Below are 24,200 nucleotides of genomic sequence, written 5' to 3' on the forward strand. Positions count from 1 at the left end.
TTTAGGAGACAAATCCATTCTTGAATGTTCCTTTATAGAAAACACTTAAATGCAGCGGAGAACGGAGGTTTTTGTTGTAAACGTTTTCGGTTTGGTGAGGCAGCTGCCCTGATGGAGGTAGGGAAGTTGATTCACGACCGCTTGTGGTTTGCTACAACTTGATTAAATCTGACGTGCTGAAAGACAGTGAACTAGCACAGCCAGGCTAAAATATTGATCTCTGCAACTCAAAGGGGCACCTGACAGTCCACAAGCTAGTGATCAGAAAAAGGGCATGTGCAGAGCATCACATCAACCTTCCCATCTTTAAGTGTTTGAAATCACATTAACTGAAGGAGGAACACCCAAAGCTTGATGGCAACTACATCCGAGACACGGCGTGTGATGGCTGCTAAGACAGGATACCTAGCGGTGCTCTGGACCAGATCTGAGCTTGTGAGAGCCTCAGATCTCACGTTTTACGCAGCTTCATCCTGCTCCTGCACTTTGCGAGCACAAACCCCAGCACGCAGGTCCTTTTGCTCAGGTTTGCGACGCTCAGGCTTGCTGGCATGCTGAGCCATTCATCTCCTGATTTGCTCTAATGGCATCTCGTCCAGACCCTCTCAAATCTGCACTTCAGGGCCCCCGAGCTCCAGCACTGATAAGAAGGCCACAGGAAATGAAATAAATAGCAAGTCATTTGCTCTGCACTGAGCACCACAGATAGGATGGCTAAGGCAGATTAAACCTGGGCCAGGGGCTGGGTTTGTGCTTCTGCCTGTACTGTTAAACGGGAAGAGATGGCATATAAGAGTAATTTTCAGTTGGAGTCCAGCCACTTTGACCCTCTGGACCTTCTGTTGCTTCTGCAGAGGTGAGGTTGCCAGCATGCCACCAGCCTGCAGCTCGGAGGGCACCCGGACTCGTCACTGCGTGCGTCCTTGCACCCGCTGCACCCCAGGATGCAGGGACACCGGTGCGGAGCTGGACCGCTGAGACACATCCTGCCCGACTGAAAAAAGAAGGAACATCCCTTCCATTTCTGGGGTGGGAAGCCATTCCCAGATGGCTTCAGACAGAAATTGCTGTTCCCGTAGCACTGCCAATCCTGTTGAGCCCCAGAAGCCACAGAGCTGGATCAGAAATCCATTTCTCCCTTTGCCAGGGAAAGATGCCCTGGCCAGGCTGACTGCACCACAAATGAGCTCTCTCGGCACTCAAACAGCTAAAGGGTGCCAGAAAGGGTGCACTGCAATGTGGCCACCTACCCCGCCGTGTAGATCGCGTATGCACAGCAAAGGTCCTGCCGTATCCTCGGTTCCCATGTGCCTTCAGCGAGGAAATAGGGGAGACAGTAGCATCAAGCCCCCTTTGCCTCCCAGTCTCAAGGCGTGTGCCAAGTCCTTCTGGCGGTGACCCTGCCCTCACCACTGTCCTCCATACAGCAGCTAAAAGCCGTTGCCGAGAGAGTATTTTTCCAGAGCAATAAAGTGACAGCTAAGAATGAGACCCCCTGAGTTCACAGAGCAACACTTAGAATAAGAGCTGCATCCCAAAGCCAGAGGTTTAAGACAAGGGATCGAGGATCCTGGAAAATTAATGAGCTGGCCTAAAAGCTTGCATAAAAAATTAAAAATCCATGTTAAAATTTGTATAAATGTGTCATAGCAAGATTTAAATGCCTTTTAAAGCAGGTTTAGTCCTTCATCTGAATTTGCTCCGTACCCGTGGCCTGGGGCGATGCAGACGGCATGTTATCACAGCGCTCCAAAGAGAGTCTGGCCTGAAAATGAACTGGGATCATCTGAAGCACTTGCAAAAAGCGTCTGCCCAGAATGATTCATGGCGGGCTGGGGAGCGCTCGTCTCGGCAAAGCTTGTGCACGCCGAGGCCCCCATCAGCAGCACTGCTTGGGGCTGCGGCGAGAGGTGAAGCAAGCAGATGAAGCCACAAGCTGCGGGTCTCTTCCCAAAACTGCCATAATATGGAGTGGTAACGTGTCCCAAGATCGAGCTTGAGGAGGCTCCTTCTCCACTGCCCACAACAAGCCAGGATCCCCCCAGTCTCCGTCCAAGGAAATCTGAATACCCAACACTAATAACTCGCTTGCTCACCAGCCAGTTCCTATAACTATGTCAGCGTAGCTGGAGTTCAAACAATCTCTTTAATTGTTGTCCAGATGGTGTCCCTGTAATTCTAATTTGTTGGCAGCCAAGCTCATTTTATTTATACTCTCTTTTTCTAAGGATTCTTCCCTCAGAAATGATGCTGATGCCTGTTCCTGCACTTTGGGGGCAGTGAGTCTGGGTGAAGCATCCCCCCTTGGCAGCAAGGCTCCTGGCGGCACAGGCAGAGAGGGTGTGGGACAAGGAGAGAGAGGTCCACCGCGACCACAGAGCCTCTGCAACCCCTTCCCAAGGGTGCACCCAGAAGAGGTTTGTCCCACTGTGTAAACAACTGGCCAAACTGGCTAAGAACTGGCTTCTCGTGTAGGGCCCAGGCTGTAAAGCATTGGAGGCTAAAAATACTTGCTTTTCTGGAGTACCCCAATCCTCAGCAATCCAATTTCTACTACCTTCCTGCTGAGGATCTCCAGGACCCGAGGAAACCCAGAGCTGCCCTTCAGGCCTAGCGTGCCCCAAAGCAATGCAACAGCTAAACCCTGCGCAACAGGAGCCCTCATCTCCAGTCAAACCCAGAGGAGCCAGAGCTCCCTGTGCACAACCACTTTGGGTGACTGAGTATCGCTGTTGCCTTTTTGTGGTGGGAACTGCGGCTAATTTTTGGTACAGAAGCTTTCCTGGAGGCCAAGTGTGAGAGGTCTGTGATGCTGGGACTGAACTGCAGGCATGGGCTGGACGGATGGACATCTGTCCATCTATGGCACGCAGGACTCTGCTGCCACTCTGGTGCAAAGTGGGGGGAAACTTTCCGAAAGGAGCCCAGGAGAGTTCAACACTTTCAAACGCGGTGCGGCAGGGAAGGGGGCCTCATGTCTGCTGGCCGCTCCAGCCACAACGCTGAAATCTACAGACTGCTTACTAGCTCCTCGAGAATAGGGCAGATCACAGGGATTTATGGGTATAAATCATTCCCTTTGTGCGATTTGAATGCATGCTCCTTGAACTTCATCAGTGGTAAGTTGGCATGTTGGCTTGGACAGGTAGCCACAATTTCTCCATCAGCAGCTCTGCTCCTCCACTGCACACTCACCATCTGGAGCAAATATGCATCTTCCAGTAAAATAATACTATGCAGAATGTTAATACTGCACCAGTTTTTATGATTTTTAAATGGAAGCTGTTTCATACCTGAAACTAGTAAGTCCTAAGGAAACCCACATTGTAATCAAAATATATAATTGGAAAACTACCTAGAGGAGCTCAGCAGAAGTCAGAGATACCTCCAGTTCTGTCCACAGAAGAACCTGTGTAGTGATGCTGCAATTTTATATTCAGAGACACGAAACACTATTAAAGTCCAATATAAAGCATAAATTATTCCATTTCCAGCCCTGATCACTCACAATGGTGACACTATGGATAAACCTCTCTTTTACAAGAACTCTGCAAAAGAGGAAATGAGCTTTTTACAATTTCATCCACTTAATTAACGGGCTGCTCCCAGAGCTTGCGCTGAAACATATCTTTGGAGAAATTGCCGTGGCAGCGCCCTGGCCACGAGCACCCTTCAGCACATCCCGGCTGGGTCGTATGCCCGTGCAGACCCTCTCTTGCTATGTCTCGCTATTCCAGGGGAAGACCTTGCAACTCCAGCCTCGCCAGCAGGATGCTCTCCTTCCCTTTTATTTCTCTCTCTCCACTTTCCCAAATGTTTTTCTTTTTTTTTTCCCCCCCATGGACAAAGAGCCTAGCGAGGCAGACTCAGCCAAAGGCAGCCTTATTGCTGCTACATGAGTCAGTCAAGTGACTAACACATCTCCCCTTTGGGTTTCCCTCCTTGAGCACGCTGCTTCTCCAAAACGTCGTTTGATCTCGCCTGGGACACCAAAGATCATCAGTCTCATTCACCGATGCCGCGCAGCTAGTTTGCTGCTGGGGCTGGAGGGAACCCGACTCCCCTTCACCCTCCGCGCCCATCAGCCAGATTAACATCTCCTCTAGCAAACAGGCATCTTCAGGCAGAATCGACACCTGGCGAGAGACACGGGGTGTCCCGCAGCAGCCCCTACTCCCCAGCAAGCAAAAGGCCGTTTATCGAGTCCTTCTGACAACAGGAGAGTGACTTGGGATCCAAATCAGCCACGATCCTCATGCTTCATGGGGACTTCTGCTAAATAACAACCCCCAAACGAGATTTCAAGGTCACAGGGCTCTGCAGCATCAGGGCCCCTTGCTTTCTGGGACTTAAAGCATCCAAGAAACATCACATTTGACATCACATACTCCACAAGAGGGTAAATACTCCCAATTTTGGCCTTTTTTTCAGTCAGGGCTAGAACAGGAATGCTTCTGTGTGCCTCTGAGATGTGTGACTCTTTCGCCTGTTCCTCCCACCCTGTACAGACCACGGGTGTTCTCAGCTCCCCGGACCAAGCGCCCTGCCGTATCCCTGGGACTCTGACTCTCTGGAAGCGGCCGCAGCCCCAACACATCCTCAGCCACTTTTCATGGTCTGGATTATTGGCATGAGGGAGTCAGCTGCTGTTAATTCAAAATCCATATGGGCATCATTTAACTGTGCCCTTTAATCATTTTGAGAGCTGTTTTCCAGTATAGTCTAAAGCCGCTCACCGTTGACTTTCATGCAGGAGCCGAGGAAAACAGTGACCCAGGGAAGACACCTTCTGCAGGTAACAGAAGGAGGTTGCTGGAAAGAAGTAGAAACTGGGCGAAGCACGTCCCATAGTGCAGCATATAAACTACAATGACAGGAAAGTCTCCTAGCAAAGGAAGTCCCCAGACACTTGCTTTGAAGATGACTGCACCCAAAGCTCCTGCAGCCAGAAGCTGTGCCCCCATTTCACGCAGTCGCCCTGCTGACATCTCCAGTTCAGGCAGCCAAAAGCATGCACTGGGAGTTTCTCTCAGTTTGTCACCTTTAAGGACACCATCAGATCGGCCAGGCTGATGGTTACAACTAGGAAAAAAATCTTCTAGTCTAGTCAAAGCCCTCTAGGTACCACAGGCCCTGCATGGGCTGGGGGCTACGTGGTCTCAGTCACCAGATGCCAACAATTATTCTGCTGCCGCACAGCAACGTTTGCTCCTGCATGGGCAGGACACTGCTGATTTCAAAGGAATCTGGGTCATGTAAGGATTTATCATGACGTCTTTCTGGACAAATAACTGACGCTGTGGTTCACATTTGGGTTTTCTCTGCAAGGCACTCTGACTATCATGCATTTCACAGATGCTTTCTGCAAAGCCTACTTATAATGCATGTGCCTCCCTTCAGGTGATATTTGTCAGATTCCTACTATGGAAATGTTTTTACCTCCTGACAATACCCTTTAGATAGAGCCTATGGAGGTGGATGACTCAAGCTTGACATGATGATTTCCATCCACCATTTTTTATTAAAAATATTCCTAGCAGTCTGCAATGTGAAGACAGAAGCTGACTTTAAAAGGAACATGAAAACGATAAGAGTGTGTACAAACAGTGCCATGATTCTGTATCAACTAACGATAGCCAGAAAATCTATACGTAAAGCAGTTCGTCCCAGACTCAATTTATACTTTCATGCCTAGAAATTGCGGAGCATATGGCAATAATATTCATCTGAGGCCCCATCGTACTTCGCGGGCCCTGAGAGACAGGTTATGGATGGCCTGCCACTTTCAACTCCGTCATTTACTTTGTATTACAAAGTTAAATATCGCCTAATATAGCTTTCTGCGAGTTAATTCCCTTTGTGACGGTGACAGCTTCTAAAAACCCTCACGCTACTACAGAACCACAAATAGCAAACAACACTACTAGGAATAGACAAGCGATCAACAGAGTGACCTGCTATCTCTCCAGCCTCTTTTCCTCACTGCCAACGTAGTATTTAAAGCAGAATGGAAAAAAACAGAGCGGAGTTAAAGTCGACAGATGGCTGCTGCAAGTCTGAAAAGTTTTCATAGGAGAAAAATAACTAGTCGCAAAAGAGGCATAGCAGCACCCTAGATGTGCCGCTCTGGACTGTGCACATTCATCCAAAAACCCAGGCATCTTTTCCCCTTACGTTACTTGAAGCCGTAAATCTTTTTCATTTCCTGATCTCCATATTCCCCTGCGTACATCGCCGGCGGGCTCCAAACAAACATTTTTAGTCAGTATTCATTGCAACGGCTTGCAACAAGAGTCACGTTTTGTTCCACCCAGGCTGCACTTCGCATTCACGCCGCGGGATCTGAGAGCCTACACTTGTAGAAAGCCTTTACAGAGCGAATGGCGTTGAGACACACAATGCCAGACGTGAAAAACCTGCTGGAAAAAACTGACAGATCAGGCATTTGCTGGAGCCTTGAGTGTACCAGAGCGTCACAGAAAATTCCCACTGACTTCCACAGAAAGAGCTTCAATCCCTTAGTGATTTAATATCACTATCAAATGAGACTGGGATTCGTCAATATGCTGGAACTCTCTTGGGATCAAAATCTCACTGAAAAAGATACCAAGCGGAATTTGGCATCTCTTTCCCTGTCTATATGATTAAATGCAAATATGTTATTGGCATAGAGCTATCACAGCTTAATATATCCATGAAGTTCCCATATACTGACATTAACATCTCAGGGAAGAACAGTTTGTTACACACCCTGAGCTAATTCACGTTTGAGGCAGGAAGGGTATTTCTGAATTGGGTTTGGACAGTGAACACTGGTACCTTAACCTGTTACCCACACACTCGGGCACTTCTTCAATACTATTAACAAAGCACAGTAAGGTAGTGACTGCTGACTTAATATTACATATGATTTCCAATGGCTAGACTGTGCTTTGGTAGCGAGCACATAGAAATTCATCTTCAGTTTCTTATGCTGCTCCAGCTCAAGAGGAAATGAATTAATCCAGTACCATTTCTGTATTTACAGGTGGGAAGAAATGGCCTGAGGTTGAGATCTTCTCTGCTAGGCTAAGAACTGGGGTATGTCTTCATGGCAAAGATATAAAGCTCTTGAAAATACGTGTTTGTAAAGCAAAAGGCTGTCAAAATGTATAACTAAATTCCAACCAGAAGCCTGTGTCTAACAGCCAGAAAATAAATGGATGATTAGTTAAAGAGCTCTAACTATTCTGTTGAAGAATGAGGGGGATATTCTTTGTGAACAGAGATGAATGAAATCTGTTGCTCTCCAGTTCAATAGCACAGTCATAATAGGGCACAGACCATATTAAATAGATGCAGCATTTACATTAGCAGCGACTCGGCTGCTGCCTTCTTAAAAGGCTGCTCCTATATACCTATTCATCTCATTTGCCGTTAATTAACGGAGGCGATCCACAGCTGCTGAGGTTCTGGTCTCCTCTTTAGGGAAGGCAGGTTTGTGCATGGGGCTGTGCCTCGCTGCCACCGGCACCCGCTACTCCCACGGATGGAGCCGCCAGCTCCCGGCGGGCGGGAGGGCGATGCTGAGAAGGATCCAGCTCGCAGAGCTGGCGGTGGCGCTGGGGTGGCCCATGGCCCCCATCCCTCCCTGCTGGGTTTGTGGGAGGGTCGGCATTGCATTAAAATAGCTTGTGGTCAGGCATGCATCCCAGCCTTCCTTCCCACGTCCGGCCACCAGCCCTTCTCCATGCAAGTATCAGGGGAACAAACTAAGCAAGAGTTTCACAGTGGGATCACCTTGACAGTGGGGTCACAGCCCTGCTGACACCCTGGCCCAGGTCTATCAGCTCTTGAGAGTTTTCTGCAAGCCTCAAAGGCAGTTGCAGCAGACGGGCTCTAATTACGGTAGGCATAGCAGAGAAAGTCTTCCTGTCTGCATTTGAAATAAAGTGCAAGACCTCATCTTACATCCTCCTACCTGGGCTCAGCCAAACTCTGCCACCCTGAATAGGGAGAGTATCTAAGCTTAACCTTGCAATGTAATTTTTCATCTTAAGGATGCACAGAAGCTGAGCCAGTTCACGTATGCTCACCAGCTCAAACTTTTGAGCAAAACTCTGGTAACCCAGGAAAACTACCCAGAATATGGCTCCGAAATCCTTGTATTCCTGGGATCTTAGCTAAAAGCACTTTTGCATGTTGCATATCCCACCTGTAGCATGTACAGCCCATTCTCATTGGAAAGAAGAGAAGCAATAACAAATGCTCAGGAAAAATCCTGCTCCTACTTATTATAAGTTAATATAAAGCTTGCAAAAGCAAATCCCAAGGTTCAGAGTTGAAAAGGCTTGAAAACTGAGGTCTCCTTTACCAAACAGCAGGTAAAATGGGGGGGGGGGAGGGCAGAAATGTCAGCCTTTTTCTCTTCTGTTTTGCCAAAATGCTTCCAGCCAGTCCTGGAAGGACTGTTTCTACCTAGTGCCATTTTCTCATTCATTTACTCATTAAGTTCGCTGTCAAGACTGCTGATAATGATCATGGTTTACAAAATGTCCACTGGGGAAGCAAATCAAGAGCTTCAACTTGTTCCACAGTGTTCAAAGACCAATATTGTCGACAATATTAACTTTTGCTTAGAAATGACCCTGGTGAGCTACAAATTGCCTAGAACAGAGACCTCCCCACAGTAAACCAGGCTGGGAGTCCACCTGGCCTAATAGCCCGTCTCCAGGACAGAAGGAACTAGTGGCAACCAGCTTCTGGAGAGGAAATCACAGGAGATCCTACAGGGAGGAGATGTGCATAACCTAGCCTTTACCAGTTTGAGGCCAGCCTGCACTCCAAATCACCGACCTGGAAAAGAGAATCCGGAAGCTCTTCCCAGCCTAAGCCACAAGCCACCTCCACATATCTCATTACAGAGAGAAACTTCACTTTTTAAAGGCCACAAAGCCAATGAGCAGACTTGCCTAGGAAAACAGATTCAGCTCTGCAGGTTACAGAGAGAAGCAGAAGACATCTTTATTGAACATACAACTTCTTCTCTTGCAACTTTTGCCTGTAAAAAGCAGCCTTCTTCTTTCAAAAGTTGCCTTATTTCCAGGCAGAAGGACAAAATCTGAGGCTAAAATCAGCCTCCAGGTCTGAACATAACTTTGGTCTGGGGCCTTCCCTTTGTTCCCGATCTGCTGAGACATCTCACTTCTGACGCACCTTTTACTCCTTGCTTCACAGGGAAACTACCTTTCAGGTCACCGCATGACAACGCTACCGATAAGATGAATACGAGCCTTTCCCTGTTCCCAGCCCCCCTCTGGAAAACTATGACGACATTGCTCACCATCCAGTTCCTCCACAGAGATATTCGCTAGCTGTTCGCTGTCACTGCCAGCGGAGAGCGATCGGTTCAGGTAGTTGCCTTTGTACAACAAGCCAGCTGTTACATGGTGGAATGGCATCTTCTCCCTGGGCACAAGGGAAAAGGGAAAAGAAAGGCTTATTTTAATTATTTGTCTTTGCTTTCTTTCCATAGCGCAACAGCTTGCCTTGAAAGAGTGGCTGGACAACAGCCTTCTGCATCCTAGAACAGGGAACACGTGCTGAAGTCAAGTGCATGACTGGTAGATCACAGTTTTTACTTAGTGTCTGAAACAGGAGCTAAACAGAAAAAAGCAGTGGCTTCTTCTTTACGCAGGACAAGACTTAGCAGAGACAGAAAAAAGGTGTCCTAGGAGAATATTCTCTAGCATTCATATTACAACTTTCAGCTTAGAGATTTGCTATTGGATAATAATTACATAGTTCACGGGAGTCTACATTTACATGCAATTAAAAAGTCACAGGCGCCAGAAGCATGATTGTCAAAGCTGTGCAAGGGTCTGGACACTCGGCTCTCAGACCCCAATCCCGAGCATCTAAATCCCTTAGATAGTTCAAACGCCCCTGCCTGGAGCATCAGCGTTCAAGGAGATGCACATCACACCAGTGCTTCAGGTTCGGACTCTAGTGGCCCTTGCTGAAAGAAGAAAATTCACATCCAAGCATGGCCCAACAAAGAACATTTTCATCTCATAACTATGACAGCTAAGGAAAAATACTGCTCAATGGGAGACTGTAACAGAAAAGTGTTTGCAAACCTAGCAGGTATAAACACCGCAGTCTAGTGAAGGGCAGCCATCTGCACAGACAAAAGTGGAAATTACTGTCAGCCTCACTTACACATTGATTTAGGATACACAAGAAAGAAGCAAGTTTGCCAAAGTCAATTGAAATATTAAGAGGAAGATTTGTCATACCCTTGGCTGGTTTCAGTCAGTGCAGCCCCATCATAGGCCTATTGCATTTTATACTGTAAATTCTCAGCAGATATAGATCAGCAGAGTCAACAGAGCTACACCGACATCAGCTGAGGATCTGGCTCAGAGTTTCCACAGAAACTGGAAAGCGTCCAGGACACACTGGGCAATACAGTTTGGAATCGATCATTAATATAAATTTATCTGGCAAATTTGGCAGATCTAATTTATACCAATGGGAGATAAAGCGCCTTTAGAAACAAACTCCAAGGACATTCTCAATACAGCCATGCCGGGATATCAGCTTGCTTTGCCATAAAGAGATAAGTGCCACCTACTGAGTCATCCTCCAGTCAACACTCGGCAACAATGACAAGGATGATCAGGCTTTTACACGGCCATATGTTCTTACCACAGACAATAAAACAAGTGTATATACATGTATTAATTCTGTAACAAATGATTTTTCACCTCATTGAGTTAGAAAAACTTTAATAGACTTGCACAAAGAGCAAAGCAACCTCGAGACACAGGGAAGAGCAGAAGAAAAGCCATGAGGTTTCTTTTGCATTACTTAGCACGTACCCAGAATTTCTTTTGCAGTAATTATGTAAATAAATCCTAATCTTAATTTTAAGTATTTTTATTTGGGAGCCAGTTTCTTCAGCAGCACATTAGAAACGGTAAACATGGTTTTCTTTTTCATTAAGCATATCTGTAATTTCCCAGCACTTACCAATTAATGTATTTCATTCTGATATACTGCTCTGCACTACCAAGACAGGAATTTTACCTACCCATAGAAAGGCACATAGCAGATGCCAACTTTGGTGCTACTCTGGATCCTGACAAGCTGGAAAGAAGAGACACTTCCAGCAGTTTGAATGATCCCCATTAGCTTCCCATCCCACAATAAAGTATTTAGACAGAAATTGAGCCATGCTTTTTTTCCATAATCACATGTGCAATGCAAAAGCCATTACACTGATCTTCAAAATCCTATCAAATTAGGAAGAGGTTTAAAACACACTCCTACAAACTCTCATGTGAACTTGCCCTGCAGACTCAGTGTGCTGAGGAGCACACGGGCTGGGGGACAGAGCAGGACGCAGCAGCAGTGCCAGTACCTGCCTGCGCCAGCCCCCCGGGGCTAAGGGCACGCAGCCCCTTGCAGTCAGTAGCTGATTTCATCCAGCTTCTGCGCGCAGTTGTAGTAACAGCAAGTCGTGCATTTCTGCATGCAAAGGTACATTAAAGTCTTCCTGAAATCCTCTCTCTGAGCCTTTGCTTCTATGACCACTCAAAACCCATGACAATGCACATCCCCTGAGGCTTCAAGTGCTTAAAATCAGCTCCCACCTGGGATCCAATAATGCGTTTTAATACAGGGGAGGGGGAAAAATCCCCATCTATATTGGAGCAAGAAATCCTGGATTTAATTCCACTGCCTGGATATGTTGTTTTAAAAATATTCCAGTATTTTTCAATGAAAACCCTGTAGAGCTTTGGAAATTTAGGATCTCTCAGCCTGTTTACAGCTTTAACAAGAGATGTTGGGAACCAAACCAAACCAGCATCAGCTCCCAAGCCAGACGTCCACACCAGGATGCACAGCTGCTCTTCAGAAGCATTCAGCATCTCAACAGCTCAAGCCTCCTGCAGAAGGAGTCTGTGCTATCAAAATGGAGCTGGCACTCGTGGGAGAAAATGGCAAAAAGTGGCATTGCTTGTGGGAAAGCTAATAAAGAAAAGCACCAGATTTTGAAACACAAAGAGCTTAATGGAAATGTGTCGGTGCCTGTCGTCTGTCTGGGAACCAGAAGTATGTCCTAGCGCACCCAGTTCAGTCCACACTCGTTATGCCATACCCCGAGGACTTAACCAAAACGTCCACATTAGAAATACAGCAACCTTCAGCTCGGCTATGGCTGTTCCTTCCGATGCCAACTTAGACCCTCAGTAAACTCAGACAATGGGGAAACTGATTGCTCTGGGATGATCCTCTTTCTCCACTCCCTGAGGAGACCAGGTCCCGTCTTAGAACACCTAGGTAGGTCCCCAAGCTGACTGGGGTTGAAGTCAGGCTGCTGCTTACAGACTGCAGACTGATTTTTACTTCTTTTGCATGGCCTGAGGGCCAGGGGCAGGTGCTGACGGGGACCTGCCCGCAATGGGCAGCACTCCCGCACCGGAGGCTCCCAGGAGAGTGGGGGGCGATGGCTTCACCCCACTTCAAGGCGTTGAGTTCGTGGCAAGGTGCACCCACCTCTCTCTGGGCAGGAACAGAGATGATGCCCTGGCTTTTGCCCCGTTAAAAAGAGCCGTACAATAAGCCCCGGAGCTAATCAGCATGGTTTGCTCTCCATCTCCGAGCAGTCAAAACAGACATATTTTTCACTGAGCAAGTTGCAGACTGAAGGAGGTTTTCAAAGGAACAGTGGGATTTTGAAGTAACAAAATCTCCTTGAATAATATGAAAACATTGACATTTAACCAGAAAACCTCAAACGACCCGTAAATGTGCCTATGGAAATGTTACCATGGTACCTTGCCAAGGTTTCAGTCACTGAGCCAAGCTCACCAGCAGGTTACAGCCCCCATAACGCCCAGCGACAGCACCACCAGCCTCTCTTTTTAATTTGAGCACAACTACATTTATGAAATTATAAGATGTTTGTAAGTGATTTGCCATCAAAAAAAGGGCAGTTATCTGATGCTCACATGCCTAGGGTCTCTATAGTTTGCCTTCTTCTTGAGGTCTTGTGATGTGTTTTTTTTAGAAAACTTCCCAGATGTGATTGAAAATCCACATGACTATCAAACTGGAAGGTTTGGTTTAAGTATCAATGAATGAGATGTAATCAGGATCAATTTGTATTGATCCTGGAACTCCCTCGGTAGTTACCAATTTGGAAAATATTTCTTGCTAACCTCTTTACACGTGGCACAAAACGATGCCCAAGAGCCGTTCCCTGTTTCATAGCCTCAGGCACATAAGATCACTTGCGCTGCCTGGGTGTTAGGCCTGGCCTTTATCATGCATCTGCCTTCTCTGTTAGCTGTAATCTCCAGGTGGATCCCAGCTGCTGCTCAGCGGTTGCACTATGCCTACCCTAACAGGGCCCTACACTGCACACCAACCGTCCGGTCAGCCACAGTCCCTCGGTCCTCACATGGACCAGGTGGAAAGGACGCTAGCAGAGAGAGATGGGAACGTGGTAGAATTGAGATCTCCCACAAAACTGGCTGAAGTTGAGCACAGGGTTCAGGCTGAGAGCATGGAAAAACACACACGCACAAAGACAGAAAAGCACGCACATGCAGTACAAGAGCGCAAGCTTCCATTTCTCAGGAAACTGGGCTAAAAAAAAAATACAGGAAACAATATAGAAAATCCATGAAGTGACCAAATGTTAGGAAAAGCAGAACTGTAGCTTTAAAGTCCCCTAGCACTGATTTAAAACCCTTTAAAAAATCATCAAATGAAGTAATGGTGTTTAAGATGTCTTCTACCTGGACTGAGCGACATGAGGATATCTAAGGCAAATAAGAGAAGAGACATAGGAAAAATTTCCTCGCTTTCCCCAGAGCTGAAAGATTGCCATTATTTTCTTGGGCAGGCTGTGCAATAACTTGCACTTTCTAACTGGATCCAAAGGGAAGAGCAGAGCAGACAGACTCTTCTGTATCAACTGGGAAATTCTTAACTATTTGATCCTCTGTGCTCTGCTGGGCAAGACACATCAGTCAGGGGAGACAACCATCCTTCCAGAGTCTTCATTTCTATTCTGGTACATTTTCTTTTCATTGCTGCCCATGAAAGAGTCACTTCCCTCTCTTCCAAGGAGACAGTAACAATTCAGGGTCGTTGTGAGCCCATGCTCTCTGGCAGAGGAGCAATTGAGCTAGACTAAATCCACGTGTCTCTATGTGTAGCCAAAATATTTAAGGGAAGGAAAGTCAAGCGTTTTGCTGCAGGCACGTGGTTTTGGCAAAATCCTTCTGCTAGGAAGAGCACTAAGTGACTTTGTCCCTTATCACCTGCATTGCTAACAAGAGGTTTAGAGATTTTTTTTTCATTTTGTGCAAAGACTTGGCACCTCAAATTCAATATGAGACCAAGCTACCAAAGGGAAATTTGAAGAGCCCAAAGAGTCTCATTTTGGCATTGGGGAGAGAAGTACACTGAGAGCTCTGTAATGAGGTGTGAGGATCTAAGCTCCTGCAAGAAAATGCAGAAGTCTCCTTTAATCAGTCTCAACTCAGGTGCATAAAGAGACACAGGAAGGGCAGTGCACTCAGGCAGATGGCTTTTTCTGTAGCTACAAAATCAATATAAGTGGGCCTTGGAAGGGCGCCTTGGGATCAAGAAAAATAAGGTCTGGTACACAGGAAGCCTTAAAAGGAAAGCCCTAAAATAGATCCTCCCAGAGAGAAAAATCTATGAGGAAGTTTGTGTTTTCTGGTTATTGATACCAATAAAGCCAAATCCCCCGAAAGACATGGAGAGGCACATTTGGGCTATATATAAACAGATCTATTGCAGGAGGAGTAAGACAAGAACTTCACCTGCTCCCGGTCCTCCACTGTAGCCTACACAGAACAATAAACACACCTGATCATTTTTGGAAGCCAAATTTCCTCAAACTGTAACGCAAAGTCATTGGGCTGTGAGTGCAAATGAGCCCCGATGCTGCCTCTGAAAGGGCTTTTCTTTTACTTACGGAAAACAGGAGTACTCCCACTTCTGGGAGCAGGGCTGCTTATCAGAAGCTAGACCCAGCATGTACGCACCTTGCTAAGCGATACTTCCAAACACTGAATCCACTCCAGATCATTTCATACCTTTTATAAAGACAAGAGACCTTTGTCCACAGTGCACACACACAAGATTCATTCTGCATCTGGTGGTACAGGTGAACACTAAAACTGGTCCCTCACTGACCAGTTTAGGCCTTCACCCTCCATACCCACATGTGTGCCCCCATGTTTACTCACGCAGTACATGGCATTCATTCCGTACATGATTATTTACTGGCATAAACCTAAGGAAGTATTCCCCTATTTGAGATAATGACCAAGAAAATGGAAACCGTCCCTTTGCATATAGATATTGGGCTGGGAAATTAGCAATAAAGTTCCCAGGGGATGAGCAGTGGGTGAAAGGACTTTACAAACACTGGACCATTTTCAGCATTTACAGATGTAACTGGGAAAGAACTTACTTCTCTGAAATGTAGAAAACAAGATCTGAGTGACAAGCCTAACAGGCATAGCGCCACAGAGGCACTTCACAAGCTAGGAACTTCTCGGCTCGAGGACTACTACAAAGTGATAGGAGGCTTCAAATGGTTTTGTGCTGTTTTTCCTCCCCCACACCCTCTCTAGAAAACTTGACAACTAAAAACAAGAGGAAGGTCACTTTAAAAGAAATCACCTTACTAAACAACTGAAACTTCAAGGCCCACTTTGAATTCTGCACGGCAGAAAGGAAGATATGAGGATGCCAGGTCAAGTATAAAATATTCTCATTCCTTTCTGAATACTGAACATGTGAGAACACAGTAGGACAGTTTTAAGTCATAGTTGTTATCTGTTATTTTTTAAGTACGGCCTACACCAATCCTCAGCTTAAACTGCTGGGAGAAGAGGGCTGCAATGACTTGATAGCTCCACATCTCCAGGGCAAGCACATCACTAGGCAAGGATATGTAGACACCTTCCCTTTCCCAACCAGACATGCACCTGACTTAAATCTACATAATTAAAGAACCACGATAATCAACTCTCCAGCATTTCATCCTTTCACACAAGCTCCTGTTAGTCCCCAGACTCTTTTGCAGCCAGCAAGCCCTAGCTTTTTTGCTTCCTTCTCCTGCTTTCTTGCACTGAACCACTTTCTGTTACTTCTGCTGCCCCCAGCCTCTGGTTGCAGAGGTAGAACTGAGCCAGGTTAGTCAAAAATTTCCATCGTCATATGAACCACAGCTGTCTGAAAATGCAGAGCTGATATTAAAAGGCAAAACAAAACCCAGCAACACAACAGCAACCTCTGAACCTTGCTCTCTTCCCTCCTCTAAAAATTCATCTGAAAACTGGAAAAGAAGTCAGCTTGGAAACGGAACTTTTATCTCTCATGGGGGCTGTAGTTTGCATGCACCAACTGCCCGTTCCCTTCTACAGTTTCAGCTCCTTTACAAGATTACAAGACTAGAGTGTGCACCAGCCAGGGACTGCCAAAAAAAAGACCGTTCGAGGACATGATATGAGTTTATGAGAGAAAAAAATGCAGGCTACTAAAAAGCCTTGGAATCTAAAGGCGAAGGGCTTCCATGGTGGGAAGCTGAGGCTATAAAAATGCAAATTGGAAATTAAGCAAGAGTTTTTAATGGCGAAGGTGATTAACCGTTGGAACAAACTACCAGAACGAGTGATATATTGCTGTCTGTGAGGCAAGACCAGATGCCTTGCTGGAAGATATGCTTTAGCCAAGCACAAGTTATTGAGCTCGGAATTGGAGTTAACTGGATGAAATCTAATGGCTTGTGATATATTGTTTTCCAGATTAGATGATCTGACACTCCTCTCGGGCCTTAAAAATCAGGAGTCTGTGAAGACATCCCATGGGACTGAGTAGCATAAATGCCTAGATGAGAACATATGTAGCTGAACAGAGCTGACGGGCTGTATTCTCCGTTTACCTGCAAGCTCCCTCCGCGCTAGCCCAGGCTCCTTCCACCTTAGCTCTATTTAGTTTTTCCCTCCCAAAATTATCCAGCTAATACTGTCAACAGTAGCAAAGATCACCCTGTCTTTACACCGAGCAATTACTGCGCTTTCTCCTGCTGGCATGCAGTGGTCATCTTTACAGCCCCTCCTCCAGGCAATCAGCTTCCCCATCACTGCTCCAGCACTTGGGATACGGAGATACGAGCAAAGTCAACACTAAGCACATTCGACTGAGCAAATCGGGGCACATCGCAGGTCAATGGCGCAACAGAACGTTTGTACTATCACCTCATTTGTTCAAACCATTACAGCAAACACAATAACAATCCTTCCTGCTTAAATACAAAAATATCAAATTTCTCTCTTTCTGGAATACTTAGCTCATTTTTTCCAGAGTGGGAGAACACTGACACAACAAGATAATACAGAACTAATTGATGACATAGGATAATAAGATTCTTGCTGGCAGTAAGAAGAATATATTGCAGAGCTTTTAGATGAAGAGAATATGAAAACAGTAAGGAAATGTCACTTGTGCATCTTACATCCTCTGTAATGCACTTCTACATGTTCCTCTGGTCTGTTCAATGTTTTTTCTTCCGCTAACAGCTGCTGAGTGTTTGCTTATCAAGAGTGTCTTGAGGACAGCTTTCTGAGCATGTTTCTGGTCATTTACTCATGTCCAGTTGTCTTCATTTCAAATACATAAATCAGACATGAAGACATTATTAGAAGCAATTGCTGGCACCCCCAGCACACTGAGCAAGCATCCTATTTAAGAAAACAATATACAATGGATTATTCATAACAGACTGAATGCGTCACAGATGAGTAATTATAAACATGAAATATATCAATAATGACAATTTTTACAGCAGATTTAACAAAGTAACACACTACAAATAGCCTGTTGGTTGGTTATGCATTATTAATGAAATGCCAAAACATTTAGGTTTTATAATAGGACAATTAATTACTCCCAATAAATGTGACTTGTGCCAGACCTCTTCTTTAAAGGAAGCTTTTGGACATCTGGTGAGGGTTCATTTTTAAAATCAATAGCTGCTAATTCCTACAGAAAGTTCCCTAGGAGCTGTGAGGACTGGAGCCATCAACATATAAATGAGACAGAAGGCAACTGAAGCGGTGAGGATAACCCTAACATTGGAATAATTTTAGTATAACTTGAGATGGATCGTAGTATAAGATTCAAACCAAGACAGGCACAAAGCATTTCCCTACTCCAAACATTCAGGGCTGTTAGCTTCCTTGGTAAAGCATCTTCCGTACAGATACTATGGCCTGATTTTAAAACAGGAACCAGACTGAAATGCCTCATAATCCCAGTTTGGCTGCTGGGATAAGATCAGCTAACCCAAATGAATACCCACCCTCAACAAGAAGTCTCCAGAATCACCAGACTGGTTATTATTATTATTATTTTGGGGCCAGCAGTAGGATTTGATGACAAATGGTTCAGACACTGTTGCACTGGTGGCACCACGTTACGCAGAAAACTGGAAACTTCAGTTGTATTTGGAAGTATAGGACTTCTAGCACTACGGAAGAAGGCTACCATGGCATCTGCTTAACAGAGCATTGTCCATTCAAAGCACCTACATAACACCAACCACTATGGTATTTAGCTGCTTCTGGGAAGAGCATATGGGTTGATCCTGGCATTACAATGATCTCTACACATGCTTCGCAACTGGCAGGAATGGACCTCCCCAAAGAGAAAGCCCTGAAGCTCTAGTGCCGTAAAGCGCTTAATCACTCCCTGAAGTCAGCAAGATACAGCATGTGCTGGAGTGCCTTGTTGTCCAAGAGGTTAATTCACAAGTAACCAGATCCTATCGGAGAGAGCTGCACAGTCTTAAGAAAGTCTGCGCTTCTTTCTTTTTGGGCTACTGGTCTTTGGAAGATTATAGCAAAGCTGTTCCAAGAAATCAAAATGATCATTTCCTGCTGGAGCACAGTATTTAGCTCTCGGGGTGGCACAAATTACAGCGTTCTTATTTTTATTTCTGTATTTATTTGAAGGAAATGTACAACAGAAATCTGATGCTGGTGGTATTTTAAACCCATGAGCACTCTGTAAACAAGCTAGATCCAGAGAGATTTGCATGTTTCTCCTTGAAACATAAGGAGAACCACCGAGACTGAATAATTGAAAACAGTTACATAGACTTCATTTTCTTGTTTTTTTCCTGAGTTTTGCTCTTGTGCTGTCTGCTCACAATCTTAATACCTGGCAGGGACAATCAACTATTTGGAATCTCATTTACATAATAGATGGGCCACCAGCTCCCCATGGGGAATCACTGCCCTGGAGGAGGCCACCAGTATGCAGAAAAACAGCATAGAGAGGGCATTCTTCTTAAACTGCAGTTTTTAAGGGGTCAAAACAGAATATCTAAGATCAAAGATGAATATATATATATATATATATATCAAAGAACACATACCACCGTGACATTTTTTTGTAGCATCTTTTATCTAGACAGGTCCTCAAACTCTTTGAAAAGCTTGCCAATTAGTTGTCCAAATATAGCGTCCGGGTCTTCAAATGGATGCCCCCAGGGGCAGAGGTCCCCCATGGGCTGCAGCCATTATTGAAGGCAATGGCAAAACTCCAGTTAACTTCACTGGGAGAGGTTGCAAGCATCAGCAGTGCTCATTCAAGTCAACGGGCGATTTACTTTGCTGTTTGCCTAAGGCTTTGCAGGACTGGGTAACCCTTCAAAACGATCAGCGTATCTATGCAAACACCTATGCAAACAGAGCAGAACGAACAAAACCTCATTAAAGAGGATCGGGCTAAGTGCAGGCGCGGCTCACTGCAGCTCATTAACTTCAGCGAGGCTCTGCCCTACTGACCTCCTTGCAGAATCAGGCCCTCGGTGGGAAGCGACTACAAACGCAAAGAGAATTTAGGTTAGGAAGGAAATAAGCCAAACTGGAGTTTGGACAGGACATCGGTGGCATCCTTTCGCTCAGCCAGGGGATCTGATGGACGTCCACCTCGAACAAACTTGGGCTCGCTCACTTTCTTGTTTAATCCGCCGGCATCAGAAAAGAAGATCCCGTGAAAGGTGTTTGCACACCCACGCTCTCTCTGCACACACGTGCCCACCACGCTGTCACCTGCTTCATCCCACGGGAGTGGCCTCTTCTGATTTCCACAGGTGAGTGACTGCAAACAAGCCCAGTATTTGTTTATGCTCGATTTAAAAGGCAAAAGAGCCAGATTTTGACTGCTACTGCATCTGCAAATAACTAAAACTACTCCGCAGAACGATTGCCCACAGATACCACGGAAAGAACCACAAGTGAAAAATATGCACCATGATGAAAATACAGGAGGGAAAGGTAAAGGGATGGCTCACAGAGCCCCAGACCAGCACCTACACCACGCTCTCTGCAGTGCCGCTGGGCACCGGTTAACTGCTGATGGCTCAGAGAGCAGCACCGGCAGCCACCGCTCCCCGGAGTCACCCTGCGTGACATTCGCACTCCCGGGAGAGGACGCACCAAAGCCGTCGGGATCGCAAAACACAGCGGTATGGCCACAGGCAGCGAATGGCATGAGTCTGAAACCTCCATGCAGCTTAAACAGCTCAATAATTTTGTATGAAAAAGGGAGGTATGCTGCTTGAAAGCTTCAGCCATGAGCAGACTTAATGACAGCATGCAGTGCAGACGTTTAAGGTTTTCTTTTATCATGCTGTAAAAACGTATATACAATTATGCCCACTAAGCCTACATAAGCAGATATTAAGTTCAAGGAATGAAAGGGCAGTTTTAGAACCACCCACAGAATTGCTGTACATTTTACATGTCATACCCATGGACTTCAGGTTCAACAGACTAAATCCACACTGTGATTTTAATTACCATTGTTTAATGTCTTTATTCTGAGAAATATTTTCACATTTTAGTGCTTTTATCAAAGTAGACTGCATTTAATTAAAAGCAGCACTGTAAAACAGTTTGTTTCTATTGCCCTCTTTTCATGATAGCCCAAGAACTATTGCATAATACCCAGTATTTACTTTAGTTTCTTGCTTACACTTTTAACACTAACCACATTCACAGGTTAAAAATACGAGTAAGAACTACCTAGTTTTGCAAAGCTTCTCTATAGATATCAGTTCCTTCAGTTAACAGCAGAGCTAACTAATATCTCTTAACTGTGTACTGTATAAACCTGAGTAAAACTGACTTGGTATTGTTTACAGGACCCATAAAAAAATCATTTTCGTTTACCTTAACAACCCACCTGACTAAAATGAATGTTCTCAAACACATTCTACATTCGCAGCGTATTCTGAAAAGACTCTGCCTGTTTCATTTTACATCTCCTAATACATTGCCTGCCATATTTCATGCTGAATCAATAAAGTTATATGTGCAGAAATCGACTCAAATGATGTTTACTGGTATTTCTAATACAAATAGCTTTTCAATGGGCATTTTGTTCAGTTTACAATAACTCTGGAAGATAGAGCATGCATAGTACTATTATATCACTACTGGTCAAGCAATGATTTTGCTTAGAAATTAGCTCATTTAAGGAAAAAGAAAAGGAGAGGACTTGCATTGCGCTGTAACTTACAGAGGACTGTTTTCTGGAGGCTGTATTAGATGCATGGGACCAGCCATTTAAATGCATCGAGACTGGGCTGGAATTTGTTCTGTCGAAGGAAAGCCCGGACAAGTGGCCACAGAAATGTTGTTTATATATCCATCTACAGCTATATATACCTATATGCCATGATATGGTAGGAATAAGCTGCATCAGCATAATCCTGAAGCACATTATGATTGGACAAAAACTGCATGATAATGAAGTCAGAGAGAGTATGTGAGTATAGAGAGAGGAGGTGCAACCCTGCTGCCAGTATAGCTAAGGTATGACAGGAGAGGAATCAACGTCTGTTTAAATTAGGCTTTGTACAAACTCTTTCTCTTTAGGCGGGTCTTCTTCTTTTTGCAAGACAAGTTTTGTCCAGGGATCCGATAACACGGAACTGTTTCGAGAGTGCTTTTGTTCACTGATGAAATCCATCAGTTTGAAGGATCATGCCCCGGCCTGATCCTGCATCATTGAAAAGTTAAGAGAACGTGTTGTGAGAACCAGACAAGGTGTACCTGCTACCAAAGAGTACACGGCAATAAAGCCAGCTCCTGCAAGCCAGAGCCCTCTGGAAGGCTTATCCCCGCAGTCCTTACACTACCCGAAAGTTTCACACAGTGCAGGGTTTGGCCCGGATCCACCATCCTCCTTATTCATGCACAATGCATTTGGGATCCTGCCTGCAGATATGCAAACTGTCTCACTGGAGCAAGGAGAGATTATTTATCTATAGGTACAGTGAACACACTGAGGAAACAGTTAAGGATCTATTAAGACTCAGAAAATTGAAAAGATAAAGCCCCTCCTATCAAACACAAGGGAAAATCGTTCCCCGAAATAAACAGTCACACCGTCACACACATGCCAGATGGGGAAAAGACACTCACAACCCCCCTTTCCCTCTCCCTCTCCCCAAAAGCAGTCAGCTCGAATATTCTTTGGAAAAAATGGCATTGGGAATTCTTACCTGCTAAAATTTATATTCCAGGCTACCAGAACATCTACAATACCAGGCTTTCATTGGGCATTGTGCAAGGCTGGAACAGCAGATTGTTTCAGGTCATGGAAGTTTACAGACATAAGCAAAAAAAAAAACAAACCCCCCCCCCCCAAACCGAAAAAACAACATGACCCATATGATATCCCTGCAATGATAGTCTCATTACAAAAAGACGAGATGAAGGAGGGGTTTCTACTTGCTCTAAAGCATCATATGGAGCTTAATCACAAGCAGTTACGTATATGGTTCTTTTGGCCTTCAATCAAGTGTGTCATTTCGGTGGCAGCTGCCTACGTGATGTAAGCAACCTGGGTGAGCCAGTCCGTTGCCAATCACAGCCTCGTGCATCTATTTTACTGCTGAACAACAGGGAAATTCTATTATTTCCCATGAAATTCAGAGATCCTATTGCAGCCCAGCACACACAGTGAGTGAAATGGGATCATACACCTTTTCTTTAGCAGAGTTACAGATAAACACAGACCAACCAGACCTCAGCGAGCCCTTCCCACCACCGATCTTATTCCACTATCATTTCCTCATTGAGCCCGTCTACATCATGATGAGTTTCAGCACACTCAAAAGCCACTGAGAGCAGAGACAAGCTTGCAAGGTGCCCAGCGAATTAGTGCGACACAGTGCGGTGTGTACTAAGGAGGATGCAGCTGCTATATGGAAAACAGTAAAACTTGGTGGGTGGAAAAGGTCTGAGCTGCTTGTGAGTAACAGGAGAAACATCACACTCAGGACACCAGGAAACCAAGGGAGCTTGGCCTTCCTTAATGCACTCCTTTTGCTCTTCAAGTGGGTAAATCAGGAGGCAATCACTGCAAATCATATATTAAATCTGGTGATTGAAATTATATCTGAAATAAAATGAAGCAAGGCTGAATACATTAAACCTATTACTATGCATCTGTGTGACAGGCAGGACTCTCTTTGGGAATCTTCTTGTTGCTGACAATGACATCAGTAGGAGTCTGGGGCCAAATTCTTCCATCAGGTACATTTGTTGATTTTGACAGATTTACTAGGACCTGCCTATTCAAACAGATGGCAGATGCGCCCTCTGCCATGGGATCTTCTTTCTTATCTAACTCCACAAGAGCAGGACACTGCATAGATACCGAGCATTTATTACATCACCCACATTATTAACGAGGAGAGGGCCCAGAAATAAATTTAAAAAAAGGACTCTCTGGACAGCAAAAGTGGCGTTATGCCGCTCCATGGCAACTTGCATGCCCCGCTCCTCATGCATGCATGTGTGCACACGGCAAAAAAAAAGAAAAAAGAAAAAAAGAAGAAAGCAGAAGCACAACATCCAAAGCACATGCAGGGTGCGTGGTACCAAGTACTCCTGCAAGTGAGTGGAGGGAGAGAAGGAGGGAGCCGGGCGGGGGGTGGATGGACGGACGGACCGACGGGCGAGCACAGGCGAGTGCCCCCCGCACCTCGGCTGCGCAGGCAGCTGCAGCGAGCGCCGGCTCCCCGCCGCCACACACAGCCCCGCACGCCTCCCCCGGCCCCGGCCCCGGCCCCGGCGGCGCCGCTG

At 45.5% G+C, this 24,200-nt stretch overlaps 1 protein-coding gene across 2 annotated transcripts in view; it reads right to left on the bottom strand.

Moving 5' to 3' along the window:
- CALN1 (calneuron 1) overlaps window positions 1-24,200 on the bottom strand; it is a 148,214-nt gene that overhangs the window by 114,909 nt on the left and 9,105 nt on the right. The window contains exon 2 of one of the 2 annotated variants that reach the window (XM_026063710.1): window positions 9,323-9,443. In XM_026063710.1, coding sequence (XP_025919495.1) covers window positions 9,323-9,443 — 121 coding nt within the window. Of the gene's footprint in view, window positions 1-9,322; window positions 9,444-24,200 lie in introns of those variants that run through there. The other variant, XM_026063711.1, reaches the window with a different exon arrangement.

Source organism: Apteryx rowi, unplaced genomic scaffold, assembly GCF_003343035.1.
Source record: "Apteryx rowi isolate R43461 unplaced genomic scaffold, aptRow1 scaffold_20, whole genome shotgun sequence".
In the NCBI taxonomy this organism is placed as follows: Eukaryota; Metazoa; Chordata; class Aves; order Apterygiformes; family Apterygidae; genus Apteryx; species Apteryx rowi.